This window comes from Canis aureus, chromosome 14, assembly GCF_053574225.1.
Source record: "Canis aureus isolate CA01 chromosome 14, VMU_Caureus_v.1.0, whole genome shotgun sequence".
NCBI lineage: Eukaryota > Metazoa > Chordata > Mammalia > Carnivora > Canidae > Canis > Canis aureus.
The window spans coordinates 52,045,640-52,067,405 of record NC_135624.1 but is presented as its reverse complement, the minus strand read 5'-3'; the positions used below and the strand labels follow the sequence as shown (position 1 = coordinate 52,067,405).

At 37.4% G+C, this 21,766-nt stretch overlaps 3 protein-coding genes across 12 annotated transcripts in view; 2 read left to right on the top strand and 1 right to left on the bottom strand.

The window, feature by feature from the left end:
• PPAT (phosphoribosyl pyrophosphate amidotransferase) overlaps positions 1 to 14,641 on the top strand; it is a 37,596-nt gene extending 22,955 nt beyond the window's left edge. For all 3 annotated transcript variants that reach the window (XM_077848125.1, XM_077848123.1, XM_077848124.1), the window contains exons 2-11: positions 2,976 to 3,042; positions 3,662 to 3,868; positions 6,176 to 6,288; positions 6,386 to 6,531; positions 7,261 to 7,333; positions 7,842 to 7,993; positions 8,405 to 8,532; positions 9,641 to 9,862; positions 10,945 to 11,065; positions 12,189 to 14,641. In XM_077848125.1, coding sequence (XP_077704251.1) covers positions 3,665 to 3,868; positions 6,176 to 6,288; positions 6,386 to 6,531; positions 7,261 to 7,333; positions 7,842 to 7,993; positions 8,405 to 8,532; positions 9,641 to 9,862; positions 10,945 to 11,065; positions 12,189 to 12,385 — 1,356 coding nt within the window. In that variant the 5' untranslated portion in view covers positions 2,976 to 3,042; positions 3,662 to 3,664 and the 3' untranslated portion in view covers positions 12,386 to 14,641. The remainder of the gene's footprint in view (positions 1 to 2,975; positions 3,043 to 3,661; positions 3,869 to 6,175; positions 6,289 to 6,385; positions 6,532 to 7,260; positions 7,334 to 7,841; positions 7,994 to 8,404; positions 8,533 to 9,640; positions 9,863 to 10,944; positions 11,066 to 12,188) is intronic.
• The window catches only part of PAICS (phosphoribosylaminoimidazole carboxylase and phosphoribosylaminoimidazolesuccinocarboxamide synthase), a 71,101-nt gene extending 49,717 nt beyond the window's left edge, over positions 1 to 21,384 (bottom strand). For 3 of the 5 annotated variants that reach the window (XM_077848115.1, XM_077848118.1, XM_077848120.1), the window contains exon 1: positions 1,004 to 1,400. In XM_077848115.1, the coding sequence (XP_077704241.1) occupies positions 1,004 to 1,385 (382 nt within the window). In that variant the 5' untranslated portion in view covers positions 1,386 to 1,400. Of the gene's footprint in view, positions 1 to 1,003; positions 1,401 to 13,912; positions 14,088 to 21,159 lie in introns of those variants that run through there. The other 2 variants (XM_077848119.1, XM_077848121.1) reach the window with 2 other exon arrangements.
• A 93-nt stretch (positions 21,385 to 21,477) lies between these two features.
• AASDH (aminoadipate-semialdehyde dehydrogenase) overlaps positions 21,478 to 21,766 on the top strand; it is a 39,453-nt gene continuing 39,164 nt past the window's right edge. For 2 of the 4 annotated variants that reach the window (XM_077848112.1, XM_077848111.1), the window contains exon 1: positions 21,483 to 21,653. The gene's annotated coding sequence lies outside the window, so the exon portion shown is untranslated. Of the gene's footprint in view, positions 21,754 to 21,766 lie in introns of all 4 variants that reach the window. The other 2 variants (XM_077848113.1, XM_077848110.1) reach the window with 2 other exon arrangements.

Genomic DNA, 21,766 nt, shown 5'->3' with positions numbered 1-21,766 from the left:
AAATGATTTATTATTGAGCTTTATAAACTCGAAGTTCAGAGTAACCTCATTAACCTAATTAACAGAGCTTTAACTTCTATCATGTTACTTCCCTTTCTCATTTGGTATCTTTATTCTACCACTGTAACCATTTTCTTCTGGCTGTTACATTTATTCATTGTGTCCTCCTTTCTGAGGTTACACATCACTGACTGCATGAGCATATAGCTCAGCACTTTGCAGGCAGTAGGTATTCAGAGATTTTGAATTGAACAACTCTGTTCTTAAAATTGCATCTGTAAAGACTTTGGCTATGGGAGAAATCTCCTTATTGCCACTGTTTTTCCAGCTTTCCCTAGTGATACATTTGGCTTCCACAGACCTAGCAAATTCTATGTAAATAGTTCAGGCTTAACAACACAGCAGGTCAAGAACCTTATTTTAATATCTGAATCATTTAATCATAAATCATTTAATCTAGCCAATCTGTTTTTGTTTTGCTTATTGTTAAAATGGAGCTTTCTTCCAAATGAGTAATGAAGAATTTATTAGTTCCTAGTATTTCAGTGCTTTTATTGATAAATTAAGAAAATGGGAACATAAATACAGAGCAGAAAGTTCTGTCTTGTTTGGAGATGTGGAGAAGCAACAGTGGAGAAATGTGTTGTTTTTTTTTCCTTTTGCCACTCTTAAAATTTTTTTTAAATCTAAAATATTTTCAAAACCCAATCCATTTTCCAAAAAACATACCAGGCATGCTTAAGGAGCAGTTGGCGTTAGTGGTTAATGCTATTATCTTTTTTAAGTGGTTAATGTTATTTTAATGTGTTTTTCAGTATCACAGATTTAAAAAGTGGAGGTATTTAATCTTTTAAAAATTTTTACCTTGTGCAAAATAGCATAACAGGCCAGTTGTTTTTCTCAACATGATATTCCAGACTATGTTTTATCATATGGACTCAGAAATCCTGTACTCTTATAGTTTGTTAGGTAAAAACAAAATAATGCTACTTTTTCTTTTTACCTTCAGTGGTCTCTGAAGCTGTACTTTGGCTCAGCGTTGCCAGGCACCTGCCATTTGCATCTTCCTCTGTTAATTGTGTGGCAGGTTCATACTGCAGGATCGCATCCAAATCATGGAAGAACTTCATAGTTTTAGAGCTGTCTCCAGAGTTATGAGCATATTTAACTGTTCTGTATTCATATTTGAGATTTTTGTACTTTGCCCGGCACTGTTTCCAATCTCTGTATACTCCTAGTGCTTGCAGCCTTTTAGCAATGTAAATAAATATTCCTTTATTTCTTAGTGTTCCATAAAGTTGTTTTCGTATATTTTTTTCTGCCCAGACACTTAGCAAAGCTTTAACCTCTTCTTCAGTCCAGTGCTTTCCTGCTCCACTCTCCATGTTGAAAGTGACCTGGAAATGATTCACTATTTCTAGCCAAGGTTTTGTTTCCTAGGAAACCAGACGGCTGGTTGTCAATAAGCTCCAAAGAGCTGAAAAGATCTAGTTTAACTGGCTCAAGCTGCCTGAGGGGAGTAACTTGAGAAACTGCCAAATAAGCAGGCTTTGTGATTAAAGAAGCCTAGACCTAAATGATTCCTAACGTTTTTCATTTCAGCTTAAGGGAAAATTACCTTGAGATGAACAGGAGGGAAAACCGTTTTTAAATTTCTTTTCTTACATAATTTACTCTAGTTTACCAAAGATTGTTGATTTTTTAGAAATTAATTTAGAAGTGGTTAGCAGAGGTTCTTTCTGCCCTAAGATTTATAGCTAACATTGATTTTTTCCCCCCTCTAATACAAATCATTTTGTCTTCTAGCATAGGTTAACAGTAAAGACCACATCATTTCACTAAAGAAATCCTATGTCACAAATGATTCAGATGTGTAGGGTATATAGTGTTATGCATATTTATATAATGTATTGATAATTTAGTAAATTTATAATTTTTTTAGATTTTTGCTTTGCTGGTATACTTAATGTAGTTTTTCTTATTAAAATGCCTAAAAAACAACTACAGTGTGTAATTTAGAAAAAGATCCAATTTGCCAAATAAGTCAATATATCAATTTTAATGCATACATACATATATTAGAGGTTTACTTTTTATTTCTACCCTGATATACTTTGGAACAAAAATTTGCTAATAAACATTTAATATTTGTAGCATTTGTTCGGAACTACTAAAAATTGTGGAACATTTGGAACCTTTATTTTATCACTTGATACTCCACAGTAGTACAGATCCCCTGAAGTCATGTTGTGTGTTATGCTACCTCTAACTTAGCTTTTGCTTTCTTCTCTATATCAGTCACCTAAAAATACTGACATAGGAAATGAAATACAAGTACCTGATCAGCTTAGGGTTTTTAGAAGCAGCATTTATTTTTGTGTGTGTGTGTGGTAACTAAAGTGATAGATACCTTTTGGGGGAAAAATAGTGGTAAGTGCAGAAAAGCAAAGCAAAAACCTCAGAAATAAATGAATTTTGTTCATGATTCTAGTACCCACAACTAAGCATTTTACCTGCTAATTTATTTGGAGATTTACATTTTTATCTACATACTCAACTTCATTTAGAGGTCACATAGTATCAGAAGCTCAAGTTCTCTAGCCTCAGATTATGTTCTCATCCTGGCTATGCTACCACTTTCTGTTTGACATTTGGCAAGTTACTTAACTTCTGTTTCTTTAGTGTCCTTATCTGTAAAATGGGAATAACAATCATAGTATCTATTTCAAAAGATTGTTGTGAGAGTGTAATAAGTTAGATCATTCGTGTAAATGCTTAGGACAGTGCCTGGCATGTTAGTTAGAACTCAATATTATCTGCTGCTATTGCTAGTCCTATCATCATGAATAGAAGTAGCACTAGCATGTAATGTGTTGTCACCTCCTGGTGGCTCTTGAGAAAAGTAATGCTTCATAAAGAAGCTTATCAGTGTGGTAAATTTAAATTTAACAGTTGATGCCTTTTTATATTCACAGGGGTCAGGAGAGTGCTGGTATTGTGACCAGCGATGGGAATTCAGTACCAACATTCAAAACACACAAGGTATATTTGAACATAATGAAATGTCAATAATAACGATAACAATAGCTAGATGATAACTAGTATGTTGGTGGGGGACGGAAATTTGAATAATATGCATATAAAAGTCATACTCTGGATCAGCCATTTCAGTTTATCATATGAGAGTGCATTTCTTTTCACCTGATAGTTTGCTAGACTGACTCCTTGAAACAGGCCAGTTACTTAAATATTTTAACATGCTTTGAATTTTTAAAATGCAATTGATTATATTTGACAAATTGTATTGTTTAGTACATCTGTTCTTCAATGTTTTAATGAAAAGTATCTCATAAAACAAGCACTTCAACATTATGAATGTATTAAATGCTATTGAATTGTTTACCTTAAAACGGTTAATTGTATGTTATGTGAATTTCACCCCAAAATTATTCCCAAAAAGAGGTTTTATGGTTTTTTAAAATTAGGTTAGTCTTTATTTAAGACTAGAATTTGGAGCACAAGGGAATTAAGTGGAAGTGCATTGTCTAATTTGGGATTGCCTGAGCAGAAGCTTATAAATGCCTTTGCTCACTAGGGCCACAAGTCTGTTGTTGTTGTTTTTTTTCTTTTCTAAGATGAGTTTTTACTTTGACTTTGCAAGGGAATGGGTCTTGTAAATCATGTCTTTACTCAAGACAATTTGAAGAAATTATATATTTCAAACCTTGGAATCGGACACACAAGATACGCCACTACAGGAAACTGTGAATTAGAAAATTGTCAGCCCTTTGTTGTTGAAACACTTCATGGGAAAATAGCTGTGGCACATAATGGCGAATTGGTAAATGCTGCTCAATTAAGGAAAAAGGTAAGTTTTTAAGTGCATTTTTTCATTAGGATAAATTAATGAAATGAATTTTTCGGGGATCTTGGTGCAGGATATTTTCTAATTGTTGCCACCTGTTACATAACACCTTTGTTACATAACAAAGGACAACTGTGTTAGAATTACCTGAAGTATTTGTTAAAATTACAGACTCTAAAATACCACCCCAGAGTCTGGGGTTGGAAGGGTGGTCAGTCTGCATAAGGTGATTCTCGTGTACTGCTTTGGAGATTTGGAAAAGTTAATTTATGGTTGTCGTTAGAAACAGAAAAATTTGGGATGCCTGGGTGGCTCAGCGGTTGAGCGTCTGCCTTCATCCCAGGGTGTGATCCTGGAGTCCCAGGATCAAGTCCCACATTGGGCTCCCTGCAGGGAGCCTGCTTCTCCCTCTATCTGTGTGTGTCTCTGCCTCTTTGTGCCTCTCATGAATAGATAAATAAAAAAATAAAAGAAAGAAAAGAAACAGAAAACTTAGGGTTTATTGACTCTTCGTAACCCTTCAGCTTTGTCCTTATGTTCAAAGCTTAAGAAGAAAATGGAATATATAAACTTGAAGATAACAAATACAAGAAAAAATAATTTGGAAACAATTATAGGAAACCACTTGGGAAGGGCAAAAGAGTTTAATTATGTTCTCTTTTGTTCATAGTATGTTATTTGGAGCATTCTGTGTTACTTTGTGCCTATACCTTTGTCATCATGTCATCTTTTTTTAAATTTTTTTAAATTTTTTTATCTTTTTTGTTTTTATGTCATCTTTTTTTTAAATTACTTCATATCTTTATATTTCTGATAGCTTAATTTTCCATTCTTGCCATTCATTTATTGATGCCAAATTTCTTTTGGTTCCCTGGATTCTGATAATCTTGATCTGGTAACCTTGCAAATAAAAAGAAATCTCAGGTGGTATTCATTAACAGGATGGTTCTACCACACATACACACAATTATCTCCTTAGCATTCTAGAACTAGGCATTTTATATAGGATAAGTAGTGACAGAAGTCAAACAATGGTGAATTTTAGTGGGTGAAAATATATTTAGAACCATGCTTCCCATACCACTCATTATCCTTTTTTCTTTTCTTTTTCTTTTTTTTTTTTATCCTTTTATTTTCAATTCTAGCTTTAGTTATTTCCCAGAGCTTTCTTCTGCCCTTTTCTTAGGCTTTGGTATTATAATGATATTGAAATATTTTTCTTCCCCCAAGTGAAAAGAGAATTTTTTAATTTATACAATCAGAAAAAGTATAAACATGAAGTGAAAATTACTAAAAAACAAAACAAAACAAAAACACAAACAAGTGATGACACTTACAGTAACCATTAAAAGTTCAATTCTGAACAATACCTAGCTCATTCTTTGTAGACATAACCCCTTACCTAGATGCCGGATTTTACTTCTACGTATTTAGCTGCTTACTAAAACTGTTCTATAGTATGAGTTTAAACTCAGCCTGTACATCTTAATGGGGATGTTCTTATCCTGGGCAGTCTTGCTCAGAACCTTAAAATCATCAGGAGAGTGCTCAACCAATTTTATTACATCTTATGTGTTTAATTGTTCAGTATGGCTAATTCCTTTCCTCTGTTCTGTAAGTGATGATCAGTGGAGGTGGGTAGCTACCAGCACTACCACCGATAAACCTGGCTTGAGAGGCCTCACTGTAGTGTGCTACTTTTAAGGGAATGTGTCCTATTAGGATTGTCAAGGGCTTAAAATGTTAGAATCACAATTCCAAATTCTTGTGCCTTCTCTACTACCCCCACCTTTATTGCAGGTCTACGTTCCTTCAAACTTAGTTTTCATTTTTTTTTTTTTTTTTCAAACTTAGTTTTCAAAAGCTATTCTATATGCTTCCTAGAACACTTTTTCCTTCCTTAAAAACCTTCAGAGAGGGGCTCAGTCAGGTAAGCGTCTGCCTTTTTAGCTCAGGTCATGATCCCAGGGTACTGGCATCGAGCCCCACATAGGGCTCCCTGCTTAGTGGGGAGCCTGCTTCTCCCTCTCCTTCTGCCTTTCCCCCTGCTTGTGCTCTCTCGTTGTCTTTCATATAAATAAATAAAATCTTTTAAAAAAAAGAAAATCACAAAATCTTCAGAAACTTCTTCCCATTGCCTCCAGCAGTGATTCTCCATTACTATATACACATCATTAGTAGAGTGCAGGATTTTCATAACTGAAAATTTACACAATACCTGACCTCTTTGTATAATGGTGGGCTGTTGGGTGAAGAAGGGTCAGGTGGAGCTTTCCCTCTAATGATTACACTTTTCTCCATTCTTAATAGCTTCTGCGGCATGGTATTGGTTTGTCAACAAGTTCTGATAGCGAAATGATTACCCAGTTACTGGCATATACACCTCCTCAGGAACAAGATGGTACCCCAGATTGGGTAGCAAGGTAATTGTAAAACTAGGTTAATCTCACAGGTCTGGTAACGAGCGCTGCCTTGCATGTGTTTATAACTGAAATTATTCATTCAATTATTTAATTCTAGGATTAAGAACTTAATGAAGGAAGCACCCACAGCATATTCCCTGCTTATAATGCACAGAGATGTTATTTATGCAGTACGAGATCCTTATGGAAATCGTCCTCTATGCATTGGAAGTCTTATTCCTGTATCTGATATAAATGATAAAGGTAATAAATACACTTCAGAAGAAATATAATTTCATAGTGCTTTTCCATGTCATTGTCCTACTGGTGGCACACCCTCAATTCATTAGATAAAGGAAGCTTATGAATGAGAAGGAACTAAGTAAAAAAGAAAAATATGAGAGTTTTTAAGGTACATTTCCTTGAGTATGAGCCATTTTTAAAAATTTAATGAGACATTCCTGTTTTGTCTTGTCTGAATTACCTATTCATATCCTTTGATCAGCTTTTTCATTTGATCATAGTATGACTTCAGTACTTATTTGATGCCTATTGGAGCTGTAAAATCAGATTTTGAAAAGATTTTGGTATCATTAATTTTTTTTTTTTTTTTAATTTATTTATGATAGTCACACAGAGAGAGGGAGAGGCAGAGACACAGGCAGAGGGAGAAGCAGGCTCCATGCACCGGGAGCCCAACATGGGATTCGATCCCGGGTCTCCAGGATCGCGCCCTGGGTCAAAGGCAGGCGCCAAACCACTGCGCCACCCAGGGATCCCGGTATCATTAATTTTATCTTGGCTCGAGTCAAATGAAGATCAATGGCTTTTTTTCTTTTCAAACTTATTTAAATTCTAGGTAGTTAGATCCATATGCTCTTAAAGTCATAGAATTTTTTTTTTAATTTATTTTGTGTTAACTGTTCTTTTGAAATAGGTAGTCTCTTGTAAAATTTCTTGAATCCTTTAACTATATTGCTTTGTGATTTACAGAGAAAAAGTCTTCAGAAACAGAAGGATGGGTGGTATCTTCAGAATCTTGTAGCTTTTTATCAATTGGCGCAAAGTAAGTTTTGTTTCACTCAATATATTTACTTTTTCCACATCAGTAAAAAAATTTTTTTACATAAAAATTTTCTTTCTGTTGTCTGTAAGAAGACAAATCCATAAATACAGTTTCTTTTGTACATTGTATTTAGCAGTTGCACTGACTTTTAATGCTCCAGTGATACCTTCTAATTCTGAAACTGGCATCTTGTTTTCACAATACCATGAGACATATTTTAGAAAGGAAGATCTCCTCCAGAAGGAGTAGTTATGATCAAAAAATTTAAGCAAGAATAAAAATGTTCTCTTTAACTTCTACTAAAACTCAGTAAAACTTAGGGCTTTTTTTTTTTTTAATTCAGAATTAGAATTTAGGGGTAATATATATACATACTAGATTTATTGCTGGAGGAATATTACTTGTTTATTAAGCTATCTCTTAAACTGAATCACTTTTCCTTTATAAGGGAAGGGACTCTGTGTGTACTTCGTAGTTAAGTCTTCTTTCTTTAACACTGTTTCCCAAGATACTACCGTGAAGTCTTGCCTGGAGAAATTGTGGAAATAACAAAACGTAGTGTCCAAACTCTTGATATTATACCAAGGTCTGAAGGAAACCCGATGGCTTTTTGTATCTTTGAATATGTTTATTTTGCAAGACCAGATAGTATATTTGAAGGTAAATAAAATATCTTTAACTGTTTATATAAGTGTCATTTATCTCACTAAAATGTGGCAGTCTTGGTTTGAAGGCTTACCTCTTTGGAGGCACATTGCTATATGTTGTGGATATGGGACTAAACCTACAAGTCAGATGGTCACTATATTTGCATTCATTTGAGTCCTAAATTTTGTTTTCCTTTTAGGAGTAAAGATTATGATTTCAGATGTGTATTAAGGCCAGTTGTTTTTTTGGTTTTGTTTTGTTTTTTTTTTTTGGAATAGTGAATGCCCCACTTTATTACTTTAGTTGTTTTATATGTTTTACTTTACTTTTTATACTCAGTGTATAGTGATCTAACAAGCTAATTTTCTTAGAATAATATCATGTTAAGTAAAAATAATCCATTTCCTTTTCCAAACATTCCAGACCAAATGGTTTACACAGTAAGGTATCGTTGTGGTCAGCAGCTGGCAATTGAAGCACCTGTGGATGCAGATTTGGTTAGCACTGTTCCGGAATCTGCTACACCTGCTGCTCTTGGTTACGCAGGAAAGGTATTTTCTCTTGACATGCAGGGAAATATTCTTGTAGCACTGACGTTAGAAATCCTTGTATATATAACAAGAAACTTATCAATATATGACAAGGAAAAAGAAAATGTTGGATCCTTTACAAGAATTACTTTTCCAGCCTTTTCATTCAGTGATGCTGTTTTAGTGGAGTCCACCCAAAGTTTAGCAGCATGATCCCCTTCATTTAAAAAGATAACATCCTGAATATATATAATTTAGTGGTAATATTTACTTATTATTAAAATCTATTTCATGAAGTGCCCTCAGTAACCACAGGTATATCTGTGCCCTATTTAGTATGGGTGATAATAAAGCCATTTATATTCATTTTGTGTAATGTTTTAAAATTTATTTATTTATTTTAAGTGGGCTCCATGCCCAGTGTGGAGCTTACCATGGGGCTTGAATTCACATCCCTGAGATTAAGACCTGAGCTGAGATCAAATGCCCATTGGTTGACTGCGCCACCCAGGCACGCCTTTTTTAATTCTTTTTTTATGTAATGTTTTTAGTACTATGCTTAATTTCATTTTTCATAAGCACTTAGATTACATAACTATAGTGATCTTGGGGTGTCCTACTCAGCATTCAGTATGTTGAAAAGTTTATTAGTTTTTAAAAGAAAAATATGCATACATTTTAGATTAGTATTACATTGGAAGATGGCTAAATCACTTCCTGTGCCCTCAAAAAGCATATCCTTTGCATTATGGGTTTAATTCATTTTTTGCTGATAATTTTTAGTTGCTGTGAATTTTTCTGACAGTGATTTATTATTTGTCATGTCTTCACATGTTTAGTATTCTCTTCCAAGACAGAGAAATAATATTTAAGAGAGAAGCTTTGTAACTTCTGGCAAAAGGAATTGGTTTTCCCACTGAGTATATTACCTTGAATGATTTTCCTTTTTGCCTTTTTTTCTCTGCAGTTTCAATAGTGAAAGAAAACTGTAATCTGTTGTTGGAGACTTCAGAATAGCAATTTAAAATGTTTGCTTATATGTTATAACGGAAGCATGACCTAGAGAAAATAGGAACCTAGAGTTCTCTATTTAATGCAGCTCATTGTCCTTTTATTTCTTGTCTATTAGTGTGGGCTTCCATATGTGGAAGTGCTATGTAAAAACCGGTATGTAGGAAGAACCTTCATTCAACCAAACATGAGGTTAAGACAACTTGGTGTTGCAAAAAAATTTGGAGTATTGTCGGACAACTTTAAAGGCAAAAGAATTGTTCTTGTAGATGATTCAATTGTACGAGGCAATACCATCTCACCCATAATCAAATTGCTCAAAGAATCTGGTGCAAAAGAGGTAAGTAATATTAAATATATCCTAAAGCATCAATAATTAATAATATTATACTGGCATAAAAATCGCAATTTATTTTTTTAAAGATTTTATTCATTTATTCATAGAGACACACAGAGAGAGAGAGAGAGAGAGGCAGAGACAAAGGCAGAGGGAGAAGCGGGCTCCATGCAGGGAACCCGACGTGGGACTCGATCCCAGGTCTCCAGGATCACACCCTGGGCCGAAGGCAGTGCTACACTGCTGAGCCACCCGGGCTGCCCCTATAAAATTATTTTTAAAAACTAAATCCACAAAATAGAATGCTTTTTGTTTTTAGAGCATTTCTCTTTTTGAAGATGCAGAACAAATCCTATTGCAATACATTTGCCACACTGGGTTATGTTTTTAAATCTTAAAGCTTATGCTAACTCTAAATATCTCAGTAATTCAAATTACAGAAGTGAGATATCACTTACAATAGTTGAATGGATTTAAAAATAAAATCTCTTGTAGGAGAAAGTGGCATGGAAAGCAGTGACAGTCTTTCTAGAAAGCCTTACAGATAATTATGATTATGAGGGACGCCTGGGTGGTGCAGTAAGTTCAGACAGAGTCTGACTCTTGGTTTCCACTCAGGTCATAGTCTCAGGGTCATGAGACCAAGCTCTGTGTTGGGTTCTGTGCTCAGTGTGGAGTCTGCTTGGGACTCTTTCCCTCTCTTTTTGCTCCTCCTGCTCCTGTGCTCGTGTGCCCTCTCTCTCTCTAAAATAAATCTTTTTTTTTTTTAGAGGTAATTGTGATTATGAGTTTCCAGCTTTTTAATGACTTATTTTCATGATTACGATAATCTCCTTAGAATTCTTAGATTTTTATTTTTTATTTTTGAGAGAGAGTGTGTGTGTGAGGGAGTCTTAAGCTAAGTGTGGAATCTGATTTGGGGCTGACAACCCTGAGACCAGACCTGAGCCAAAATCAAGAGTTGGAAAAAAAAAAAAAATCAAGAGTTGGACTCCTTCCTAACCAATTGAGCCACCCAGGTGCCCCTTGCACAATTATTCTTAAAATGAATGTGAAAGTAATGTGTGAAATGATTTCTCTCTAAGGTACACATTAGAGTGGCTTCACCACCAGTTAGATATCCATGCTTTATGGGAATAAACATACCAACAAAAGAAGAGCTTATTGCCAATAAACCTGAATTTGAACATCTTGCAAAATATCTGGGTAGGTATTAAAATTTAAAAAAAAATAAAAAATAAAAAAAAAATAAAATTTTTGTAAACTTTATTAACAGAGAAAATCCAAAGCTTATCAGTCTTTACAGTTGTAATAAAAAAATGTCCAGTATTTGTTAAAAATATGTGTTGTATGACATGTTGAGCAGATATTCAACAGTATTCTGAATAATGAGAGTGCCTGGTGTCTGTAGACACCAGGGTAAGTGTTATATTAGAGACGTAGGCCAAGGTCAGGTGAAAGGAAGAAAGGCTTTTCAGGTAGAGAGAACTGTAAGCATATCAGTTAAAGTCTTCCAAAGATCAGATCCCAAGAAAAACAAAAACTTTACCACAGATTGTAATAAAATAGTTTGGATGTGGGTACAAATTGAAAAGTGAAAACTAGTGTAGGGTTATTTTTTTTTTTTTTTTTTTTTTAGTGTAGGGTTATTTTTAATAATGAAGTCAGCAGACTTCGTGATCTAGGTTATCCTGGATAAGACATTTGTTTTTCAAATTAGATGAGATAAACTATTTAAATGTCACACAGATGTTTAGCCAGTATACCTTGGTACCTCGACACTGGTTGATTATGGCTTGTGTTTCTTTTGACATGCCTGTGCCTTACCACTTAAATATTTTGAATATCACCCAATTGATACCTTATTGTGAACACTTACTCTGTGCCAGGAAGATATCTATATTATTATAATAATATCACAGATACTCTGCAGTTAGGCTATGTTTCCCTTATAGATGAAAAATTAGCCTTGGGAAAGTAAGTGACCTTGAACTTAAATTTGTACCCAGATTTTCCTGACTTCAAAGTCTATTTTTGTAATCAAGAGAATGAACTCCTGAAGCCTTCTGAATTCATTCCATGTTTGAAACCTTCACTGTTATTTTAAATTCTATTCTACCTTAATTCCAATTTCATATTTTAAAAAAATGATAAAGGCCCAGAGTTTTTACTGCTTACTCCCTCCACCATCCTCTTTTTAAAGAAGCTAAAGGAGAAATTTTTATCCTGGCTTGAGTTTTTCTGTTTGTAACTGCTATCTTTTGAGGCAGATCATCCTTTTCAAAGGAAGTGTAATGATCTTTTCCTTTTTCTCTCTTTCTCCTTATAGGAGCAAACAGTGTTATATATCTGTCAGTGGGAGGACTGGTTTCATCTGTACAAGAAGGGATAAAGTTTAAAAAACAAAAAGTGGAAAAGCAGGATATTATGATTCAAGAGAATGGGAATGGTCTGGAATGCTTTGAAAAGAATGGTCATTGTACAGCTTGTCTCACTGGAAAATACCCTGTGGAATTGGAATGGTAGCTGGTAGGGTCAGGATTTTTCAAGATAAAGAGTTGGTCAAGAAGTTTTAGTGGTGGTTGACACCCTCTCAATTTACTGTTACTCCCTTGAAACCATGTAAAATGCCACATGCTTATGTTTACCTTTAAAAGTTTTGATTTCTTTTCTGAAAAGAGTACCAAAGTGCTATGCTTTCATTAACAATCCTAGGTAAATATTTTGGTGTTATCTAGGAATTTGGATGATCCTTTCAGTTTTATTTAGTAGTTTAGTACTTTGAGGCTACCGGTTCTGAAATCATAGACATTTAATTTCACATCAGCAACAATAATGCAAAGAATAAGTAAATTTTTGTTTTACAGTGAGGCTTGCCAGGCACTATTACCTTCCCACAGATTCTTGAGAAGAGAATTTTGTGGAATGTTTCTTGAAAGTTACTGAAATTCAGTTGTGGAATATTTTCATAATTGAACTTTTCTAATAGTATGTAATACTACAACATTGGTGTTTCTTTTGTTTTTTTGTTCTTTATTTTTAACATACAAGCCTTGGCTAGCCTTTTTCACCCCGTCAGAGAAGATAGGGGATAAGTGGCATTTGCCAGTTCCACGCTTTAAAGAGTTTATAAGAGGTTGGACTAAGATGGTGTGATGCAAACAGGACATGAGTTAAATATAACATTTCATGCAAACCTTGAATCCATTATATCCCAAAAGTGTCAGACTCCTGGAGTTCTGTGTGGTTTTGATCTTGGCTTCTCTAACAAATCTTAAAACAAGAACAACAAATATATGCCTTTTTGTGCCTCACTTTTCCCGCCTGTGCAATGGGGTACTTACATTACAAGATTAAATAATTAATAGGAATATGAAAAAGTGTCATACTTTTGGTGGTTAGAGCCATCGTTTCACCCCTCAATTTTAAGATAGTGCATGATTTTTAGTTTTTGAAATGTTGGCTGTTATTCTGAAATTGAGATTTCATTATGATGAAGGGAGACATACAGTTTAGCAGTGCTTTGCCAAGTCTTTGAGATGTCCCAAGAATTATTGTAAAAACATGTCTGTGGAAGGTGTTTTCCTACATTTGACTATAAAGTATGATTCATACTACTTAGTACCCGTATAGTATAAGTCCAGCAAGTAACCTAGTACATTTGAAGTAAAAACAAATTTTTAGATTCTAACAACCCTTTTATCCTTATTATATTTTCTTTTAATGAAGTGCTTGATCATTTGCAAAAATATATACATATATGTATAAATACATATACATACTTGTGATTAAATAATCAAGTAAAAACATTTGTAGGGGCCAATTTTGTTTAGGAATCAAGGTGACAACTATTTTGGAATTAGTATGCCCATCTAATTCTAAGCATCACCTTACCACCTTTTTCTACTTTGTTTTATTGGGATTTAACAGACAGAGTTTTTAAAAAATGTTTTCTTATATAACATCTGAGATTTAAAATTGTAAAATGACTTACCCCAATTCCTGTTCATGTAAGATTTTTTAAAACATAAAAGTGTTTCTGTGTTGAGTTACCTTAATTTGATGTACATAGTGTCCAAATCCATTTAGAAAATTAATATTTATTAATATTTGAAATCTTCTGTCTTCATTTGGTATAAGTCTCACATGTTATATTATGGCAGGCCAAGATAAAATCTTGACAGCTCTTTACGCCCATGTGCAGCAGGCAGCAGCAGTTCAGATAACCCTGTAGCAGTGACATAAGCAAATTGGCATTTGAATACAGCCCTGGGACCATTTGAGTGTATAGCCTCTTGTCTTAAATGTATTCCTCATATCAGCGTGGAGGAGGCAAGACCTGTGAGTCAATTTTGAATTGGCCTCACTTGTATTTGAATTGTAAAAACAAGAGACTCAGGGAAAGTACTAAACCAAAATCTCTTATTTGACTTCTGTGTTTTCCATACTTTTTGTCTCCCATTGTTTTTTGTTTTATCGAGATGCTTTTATAAAGGAATGTGGTACTGTGAGTTTGGTAATTCTACAAATTTCTTAATGTTTCTCCATCATGACCTTTTATTTCCCAAGTTTCTAAAGTCTGAATGAAATTACAGGTTTTTACATTTAATCTCAAATGTTGTTAAACTGCTTTAAATTAAAATAAGCAGAGTATTGAAAATCACAAAGATGAAAAATGTGTTTTCACAGGATCTATACTGTTGTGAATTAAAGTAAGCCTACTTTTTTTGTGACTTCATTGTGATGCGTTGGTGACAAATATATGTAATAGGTATATTTAAATGTGTGTGCTTTTTTTTTTTTTTAAATAATGACCTTTAGTTAGTCCATTATGATGAATAGCACAGTAATAGTTACATCTAGGCTCCATTCTTGGCACCAACTAGTCAGATCTTATTTCTCTGATCCAGACATTTCAATAAATAGGCCATTGCTTATGAACAGAGCAAAACTCCTGGCTGAGTAGGAAGGACACATAAAGTTATTTGAGATGTAATGCTAAGTAAGCAGTATAATAGTAGTAAGTTCTGCAGAAATACTAGTGGGAATAGGGAGTGTCACAGAAGAGGTGGCTTTGGTTTCTAAAAAGTGTGTGTTAGGGGAATTTATTTAAGATTTTATTTATTCATGAGAGACACAAAGACAGAGACATAGGCAGAGGGAGAAGCAGGCTCCCTGCAGGGATCCCGATGCGGGACTCTGTCCCAGGACCCCGGGATTACAACCTGAGCCAAAGGCAGACGCTCAACCACTGAGCCACCCAGGTGCCCCAGAATTTTTTTAAATCAATTTAAAGTAGGTAAATCAATTAACAGTGGTACATCCAGACATAATATTCAGTCATAAAAAGAAATAAGCTATTAAACCATTGAAAGACACAGAGGGAACTTCAATGTATATTATCAAGTGAAAGCAGCGATCTTTGAAAGCTACATACTCTGTGAGTCCAACTATGTGCCATTCTGGAAAAGACAAAACTGGAGACGTCAGAGGTTGCCAGGGGTTGGCGGGGAGGAAGGGATGAATAGGAGGGGCACAGAGGAATTTTAGGACAGTGAAACTACTCTGTGTGATAACTATAATGGTGGATACATGTCATTATGTATTTGTTAAAACACATAGTATACAACACCAAGAGGAGTAAACCTTAATGTAAATTATAGACTTTGGATGATAATGATATGTCCATGTAGGTTTATCAGTTGAAACAAATGTACTATTCTGGTGGGGGATGTTGTTAATGGAGGAGACTGTGCATATGTGTGGACAGGGGTTTGTAAGAACTCTGTAGTTATGCTCAATTTTGTTGTGAACCTAAAACTGTTCTAAAATATAGCTATTTTAAAAAATAAACATACCAAGTCCCAACTTAAAACAAAATATAATATATGCATTTATGTTCTTGCCTCTGAAAGTCTTGCCATAGGGCATGACTTCTCATGCCTTCTTTCTTTGGATATCAAATAGAGCCTGGTCAACTCCTAAGGAAAATTGCCTTCTTGTTTCTTAAGTCAAAACGAAAATCCAAGCCACTCAGGAAAACCTGCGTGCCCCTTAGAGATTTTATTTTTTTAAATTTTTTTTTAAACTTGCGATGTTTGTCTTTGAAAGTGAAAAGAAATAGTATTGAGTCAATTTCTTTTTGTTTTTTTTTTAATATTTGTTCTATATATTTACTTTTTTATTTTTATTTTTTTTTTAATTTTTTATTTATTTATGATAGTCACACAGAGAGAGAGGGAGGCAGAGACACAGGCAGAGGGAGAAGCAGGCTCCATGCACCGGGAGCCTAATGTGGGATTCGATCCCGGGTCTCCAGGATCACGCCCTGGGCCAAAGGCAGGCGCCAAACCGCTGCGCCACCCAGGGATCCCTGTTCTATATATTTACAAGCCTTAAAGTTGCTCTAAAGATTTCAAAAGTATTAAGAGTACTTTTCCCAGGGTAGCACTTTTTTTTTAAATTTTTAAAACAATTCTTGGAGTTCTCTGGTCCACAGCATTTCCTTCTGTTCCAAGGTTACGTATGTTTTGATTACTATTGTGATATTTTTTTAATTTTCTGAAGCAAGCTGAGAGGCAGGCAGAAAGATTTGATGCCAAAAAAAAAAAAAAATCTTTCTTACCTTATTCACCCCAAACCTTCTTAAATCTGGACTAACTACTATGCTTTAAAACAAACGTGAGGTGCATCTGAAGGGGAGGGAAATTTATTTCTCTGCTTTTCTATTATACAAGTTGTTTACAGAAACTGCAAATTAAAAAATTACACTGGCATTTGCAGTCCTTAAAATAAATTAAAAGTTCTCAACTTTTTTTTTTTTTTTTTTTGCTAAACAGATGTGGTTTTTTTAAAAGTATGAGTCCTTGTTTAAAAAGAAAAGATTAAAACAGAAAACATTTTCTATAAATAATACATGTATTTTGGTTTTAGTGCTCCCGCCCTCAGGTTTGAAGTTTACTTTTTTCCAGTACCTTTTTCCTCCATGATCACCTTTTTTCCCCTTAGACATTTTAGACTAAGCTACAGTATGCAATGTAAAAGCACTTTTTTTGTGTGCATAGATTTTAATATAGCTGATAAGTTGTTAGATGGAAGGAACCAATGCTTCTTAAACTTTTTTGGAAGTCCTTAGGATCTCCCATAATACTGAATTCCTTGTACTGTGACAAAATGGAAAATGACTGCACAAAAGAGGCCCAAAAGGAGGGGATCCTTGGGTGGCTCAGCAGTTTAGTGCCTGCCTTTGGCCTAGGGCGTGATCCTGGAGACCCAGGATGGAGTCCCATGTCGGGCTCCCTGCATGGAGCCTGCTTCTCCCTCTGCCTGTGTCTCTGCCTCTCTCCCTGGGTCTCTCAATAAATAAAAATCTTAAAAAAATATATATATATATACACACACACACACACATATATATTTGGTCTTTGTCTTATTTCTAGCCCAGATATCCTAAAGTCCTTGGTATTTCCTAAGCGGTAAGAGCAGTAAAGGTGTGTTTTTAAAAAATTCCAGTATAGTCAACGCACAGTGGTATTAGTTGCAGGTGTACAACATAGTGATTCAACAGTTTCATATGTTACTCAGTGCTCATTAGGATAAGTGCCCTCCTTAATCCTCTTCACCTATTTCATTCATCCCCCACCCCACCACCACCCCTCTGGTAACCATTTGTTCTCTGTATTTGAGTGTTTTTTGGTTTTCCTCTAATAAAAGTGTCTTGATATTCATAACCAACTCCTTTCAACCACACCTGTTTATATTAATGAGATGACTTTCTGAAAACACCTAAGAACAGGGGCTAGGGATCCCTGGGTGGCGCAGCGGTTTGGCGCCTGCCTTTGGCTCAGGGCGCGATCTTGGAGACCTGGGATCGAATCCCACATCAGGCTCCCGGTGCATGGAGCCTGCTTCTCCCTCTGCCTGTGTCTCTGCCTCTCTCTCTCTCTCTCTGTGACTATCATAAAAAAAAAAAAAAAAAAAAAAAAACAGGGGCTAGTTGCCAGGGGAACTCATGTGTGATTAGGGGTTGAATTTTCTGCCCCACCTCCCTGACTTTCAGGGAGGGGAGAAGAGCTACAAGTTGAATCAACAGATAATGGCCAATAATTCACTCAATCGATCCCTCATCATTAAGCCTAAGATAAAAACTCAGAAGGCTAGACTTTGGAGAGCTTCCTGGGTGGTGACACGGAGATTTGAAGTGAATGGTATGCTTGAAGAGCATGGTAGCTCCATGCTCTGCATTTCTTACAACTGGCTGTTCCTCAGTTAATTGGTGGATGGGAAGCCCACATGTTGGAGGTAGGGTCAAGAATACTCAAAATCGAGTTTCAAATCATTTTTATTTCTAAAACAAATGACAACAAAAGGTGTGGGGGATTAGGTGAAGAGAAGCAGTGAAATTAGCACCAATAAATGTTCAAGGGATCTGCAAAGTTCTGGTCATAAGATGTGCAACTCTGCTTTCAAAGTACTTAACTAGGGATCCCTGGGTGGTGCAGCGGTTTGGCGCCTGCCTTTGGCCCAGGGCGTGATCCTGGAGACCCGGGATCGAATCCCACGTCGGGCTCCCGGTGCATGGAGCCTGCTTCTCCCTCTGCCTCTCTCTCTCTCTCTGTGACTATCATAAATAAATAAAAATTTAAAAAAAAAAAACAAAGTACTTAACTAATTAGTATAAGAAGTAAAACTTAGAAATCATGCCGCTGTTGTCAGGTTCTATGAGAAGTATAAGTCACCATGGGGGAATGACCTACGTTTGTAGCCTACTGAAAAGCTAATATGCTAATCTGTTACTGTTCCATGGTAGTAGACACATTCTGGATCAAAGAGAAATCTACTACTCATGACAAAAGCAGTGGCCAGAGCTTCATTTGTCAAGTTTCCCATGCTCCCCAAGTCTCATTGAGGAGACGGGGAGTCAGGCAGAAATGGATGTCTGCCCATGCAGTGGGTTGTGTTACAGGAAAGGAATACTGAGTTGGGGGGATTTCCTTTTAAAGTAAATGGAAGCAAGCCTGCTCCTAGGGAAAGACATTAACTCAGCTCTGAAGATCTGTCACCCCCCAAAACCCTGAGAAATGACCTGAATAAAGACCAATCAAAACCTCTTGTTTTGGGTATACCTAGCAAGAATTCACAAAGACATTAAGGGCCATGGCAGAGTGTCCCTCCCAATAGTATGCTAGGTTCATGGGACGGTGGAAGAGGATGGGTAAATTCTATTACAAGGCTTGAACAAAGGCTTCAAGGAGGTGATATTTAAGCTGTGTTTTCGTAAGGGGGGGTAAATGTTCATCAAGCAGACATGGGAAGAAGAAAAGGTAATTCGGCCTGAGATCCAGCCGGAACACAGGTGTCGAAATTTGATAAAGGTTTGGTATGCTCAGAAGTTTTACTAGGGTCTCCTCATAGCTGTAGCTTCCAGGACAAGGTATGACGAATGTGAAGGGTAGGGAAGCAGTGGTCCACTGTGACAGAGGGTTCTAAAGATAATGAAGCATCTTGTCTACCTTGGTAAAAAGTCTGAATGTCATGTAGGCAATGAGGAGATCGTAAGCCGGAGAATGCTATGATTAATCTGGTGTATGTTTTAGAATGATCACTCTGGATTATGAGTTAAAAATGGTGTCTTGGGGATCCCTGGGTGGTGGCTCAGCGGTTTAGCGCCGCCTTCAGCCCAGGGTATGATCCTGGAGACGTGGGGTCGAGTCCCACATCGGGCTCCCTGCATGGAGCCTGCTTCTCCCTCTGCCTGTGTCTCTGCCTCTCTCTCTCTCTCATTAATAACTAAATAAAATCTTAAAAAAAAAAAAAAAAAACCTTCACTCTGGCAGCAATTTAGAGTTGAAGCTGAGGGAGACTGGATAAGCTTTAGGGAAAAGTTGACCAAGAGGACTTGAACTAAGGGTCGTAGTTGTGGAAATGAAGACAAGAGCATTTTTTTAAAAGATTTTTATGGGCAGCCCAGGTGGCTCAGCGGTTCGGTGCAGCCTTCAGCCTGGGGCCTGATCCTGGAGACCCGGGATCGAGTCCCATGTCGGGCTCCCTGCATGGGGCCTGCTTCTCCCTCTGCCTGTGTCTCTGCCTCTCTCTCTCTCTCTCCCCCACCCCCCCGCCGTGTCTCATGAATAAATAAATAAATATTAAAAAAATAAAATAAAAAAATAAAAATTTTTATTTGAGAGACAGAGGCTCATGCATGAGTAGGGAGGAGAGGCAGTGGGAGAAGCAGACTCCCCACGGAGCAGGGAGCTGGACTCAGGGATTCAATCCAGACACCTGAGTTTATGACCTTAGTCAAAGGCAGACACTTACCTGACTGAGCCACCCAGGTGCCCCAAGAACATTTTTATTTTTTATTTATTTATTTATTTATTAAATTTTTTAATTTTTATTTATTTATGATAGTCACAGAGAGAGAGAGAGAGAGGCAGAGACACAGGCAGAAGGAGAAGCAGGCTCCATGCACCAGGAGCCCGACGTGGGATTCGATCCCGGGTCTCCAGGATCGCGCCCTGGGCCAAAGGCAGGCGCTAAACCGCTGCGCCACCCAGGGATCCCCAAGAACATTTTTAAAATGCAGATTGTAGGCCCCTCAGTAGAAAACTAGTTCAGAACCTGTGGAGACAGGAATCAGATTAACATCACCACGGGTGATTTTGATGTAATCAGCTAGACTTTGAGATTGGGGACTGGAGACCTAGGGTCTAGTTGGCTAGAGGAGGGTAAAGAAAAAGTGTGTGTGTGTGGGGTGGCATCTAGGTTTCTCTACCAGCAAGGTGGATGATAGTGTCATTCTCAAATACAGAAACATGTTTGGGGAACCCAGGCCTCCAGAAAAAAGACGATAGTTTAAGTAGCCTGTGGTACAACCGGGTGAAACTGCCATGTAGCTATCTCTTTGCTTGGATTAATGCTGGTTTCTTGCCACTGATACCTAAGGACAGGAGGATGTCCCATGACTTTTCATATATAGGTGTCAATACTGGGCTGTTTCCTCAGTTCTTCAGCAAAAAAATAAAAAACTGATCATTTCCTCTGTGCTGTTGCAGAGTACCTTTAAAATAACACTATTGGGGATCCGTGGGTGGCTCAACGGTTTAGCGCTGCCTTCAGCCCAGGGCGTGACCCTGGAGCCTCGGGATCGAGTCCCGCGTCAGGCTCCCTGCATGGAGCCTGCTCCTCCCGCTGCCTGTGGTCTCTGCCTCTCTCTCTCTCTCTCTCTCTTTCTCTCTCTATCATGAATAAATAAATAAATCTTAAAAAAAAAAAAAAGCTTTTTAAAAAAATCCACCTACTGTGGTAGTTCACTATTTCCTCTTCCTTCACAATCCTAGACAGTGTCTTTCTCTCCACTTCGCGGACAAGGAGAGACTGCGGCTCTGAATGTAAGTATCTTGGCAAGTATGAAAGGGCGCGACACCAAGCTGGGCAGCTCCACAGTCTTTGCAAACGCTGTCACGAGCCCAGCGTGACCCCAACAGGTGCCTGGAGCGAAAACATGACCTGCTCTCCTCGCAGGCCCGCTCGGTCCCCTCGGGAGGGGGCGGGGCACAGTGGCTGCCGCCGATCGCGCGAGCTGACGTCACCGCAGCGACGCAAACACTACGCAAGAGCGCGCCTCTTACGTCCCGGCGGCCCGCGCGGTGGGCACGCTTCCCCCCACCCCCCCGGGAGAGCGGCTGCGTCTCTCACGTGTGTGTGTGTGTGTGTGTGTGGAGAGATCCCGGGGTCGGGCTGCTGGACGGTCCAGACGGGCTCAGGCTTCTGCCGCGACCCTCACGCCTTCCGAGTGAGTCTCGCGGGAGGCGGTATCCCGCGGCGGCCTGTGTGAGGGAGGTGAAGGAGGGTGAGGCCTCGGGGCCACCGCCACCGCCTCGCCTCCGAGGTAGGTCAGTGGCCTCC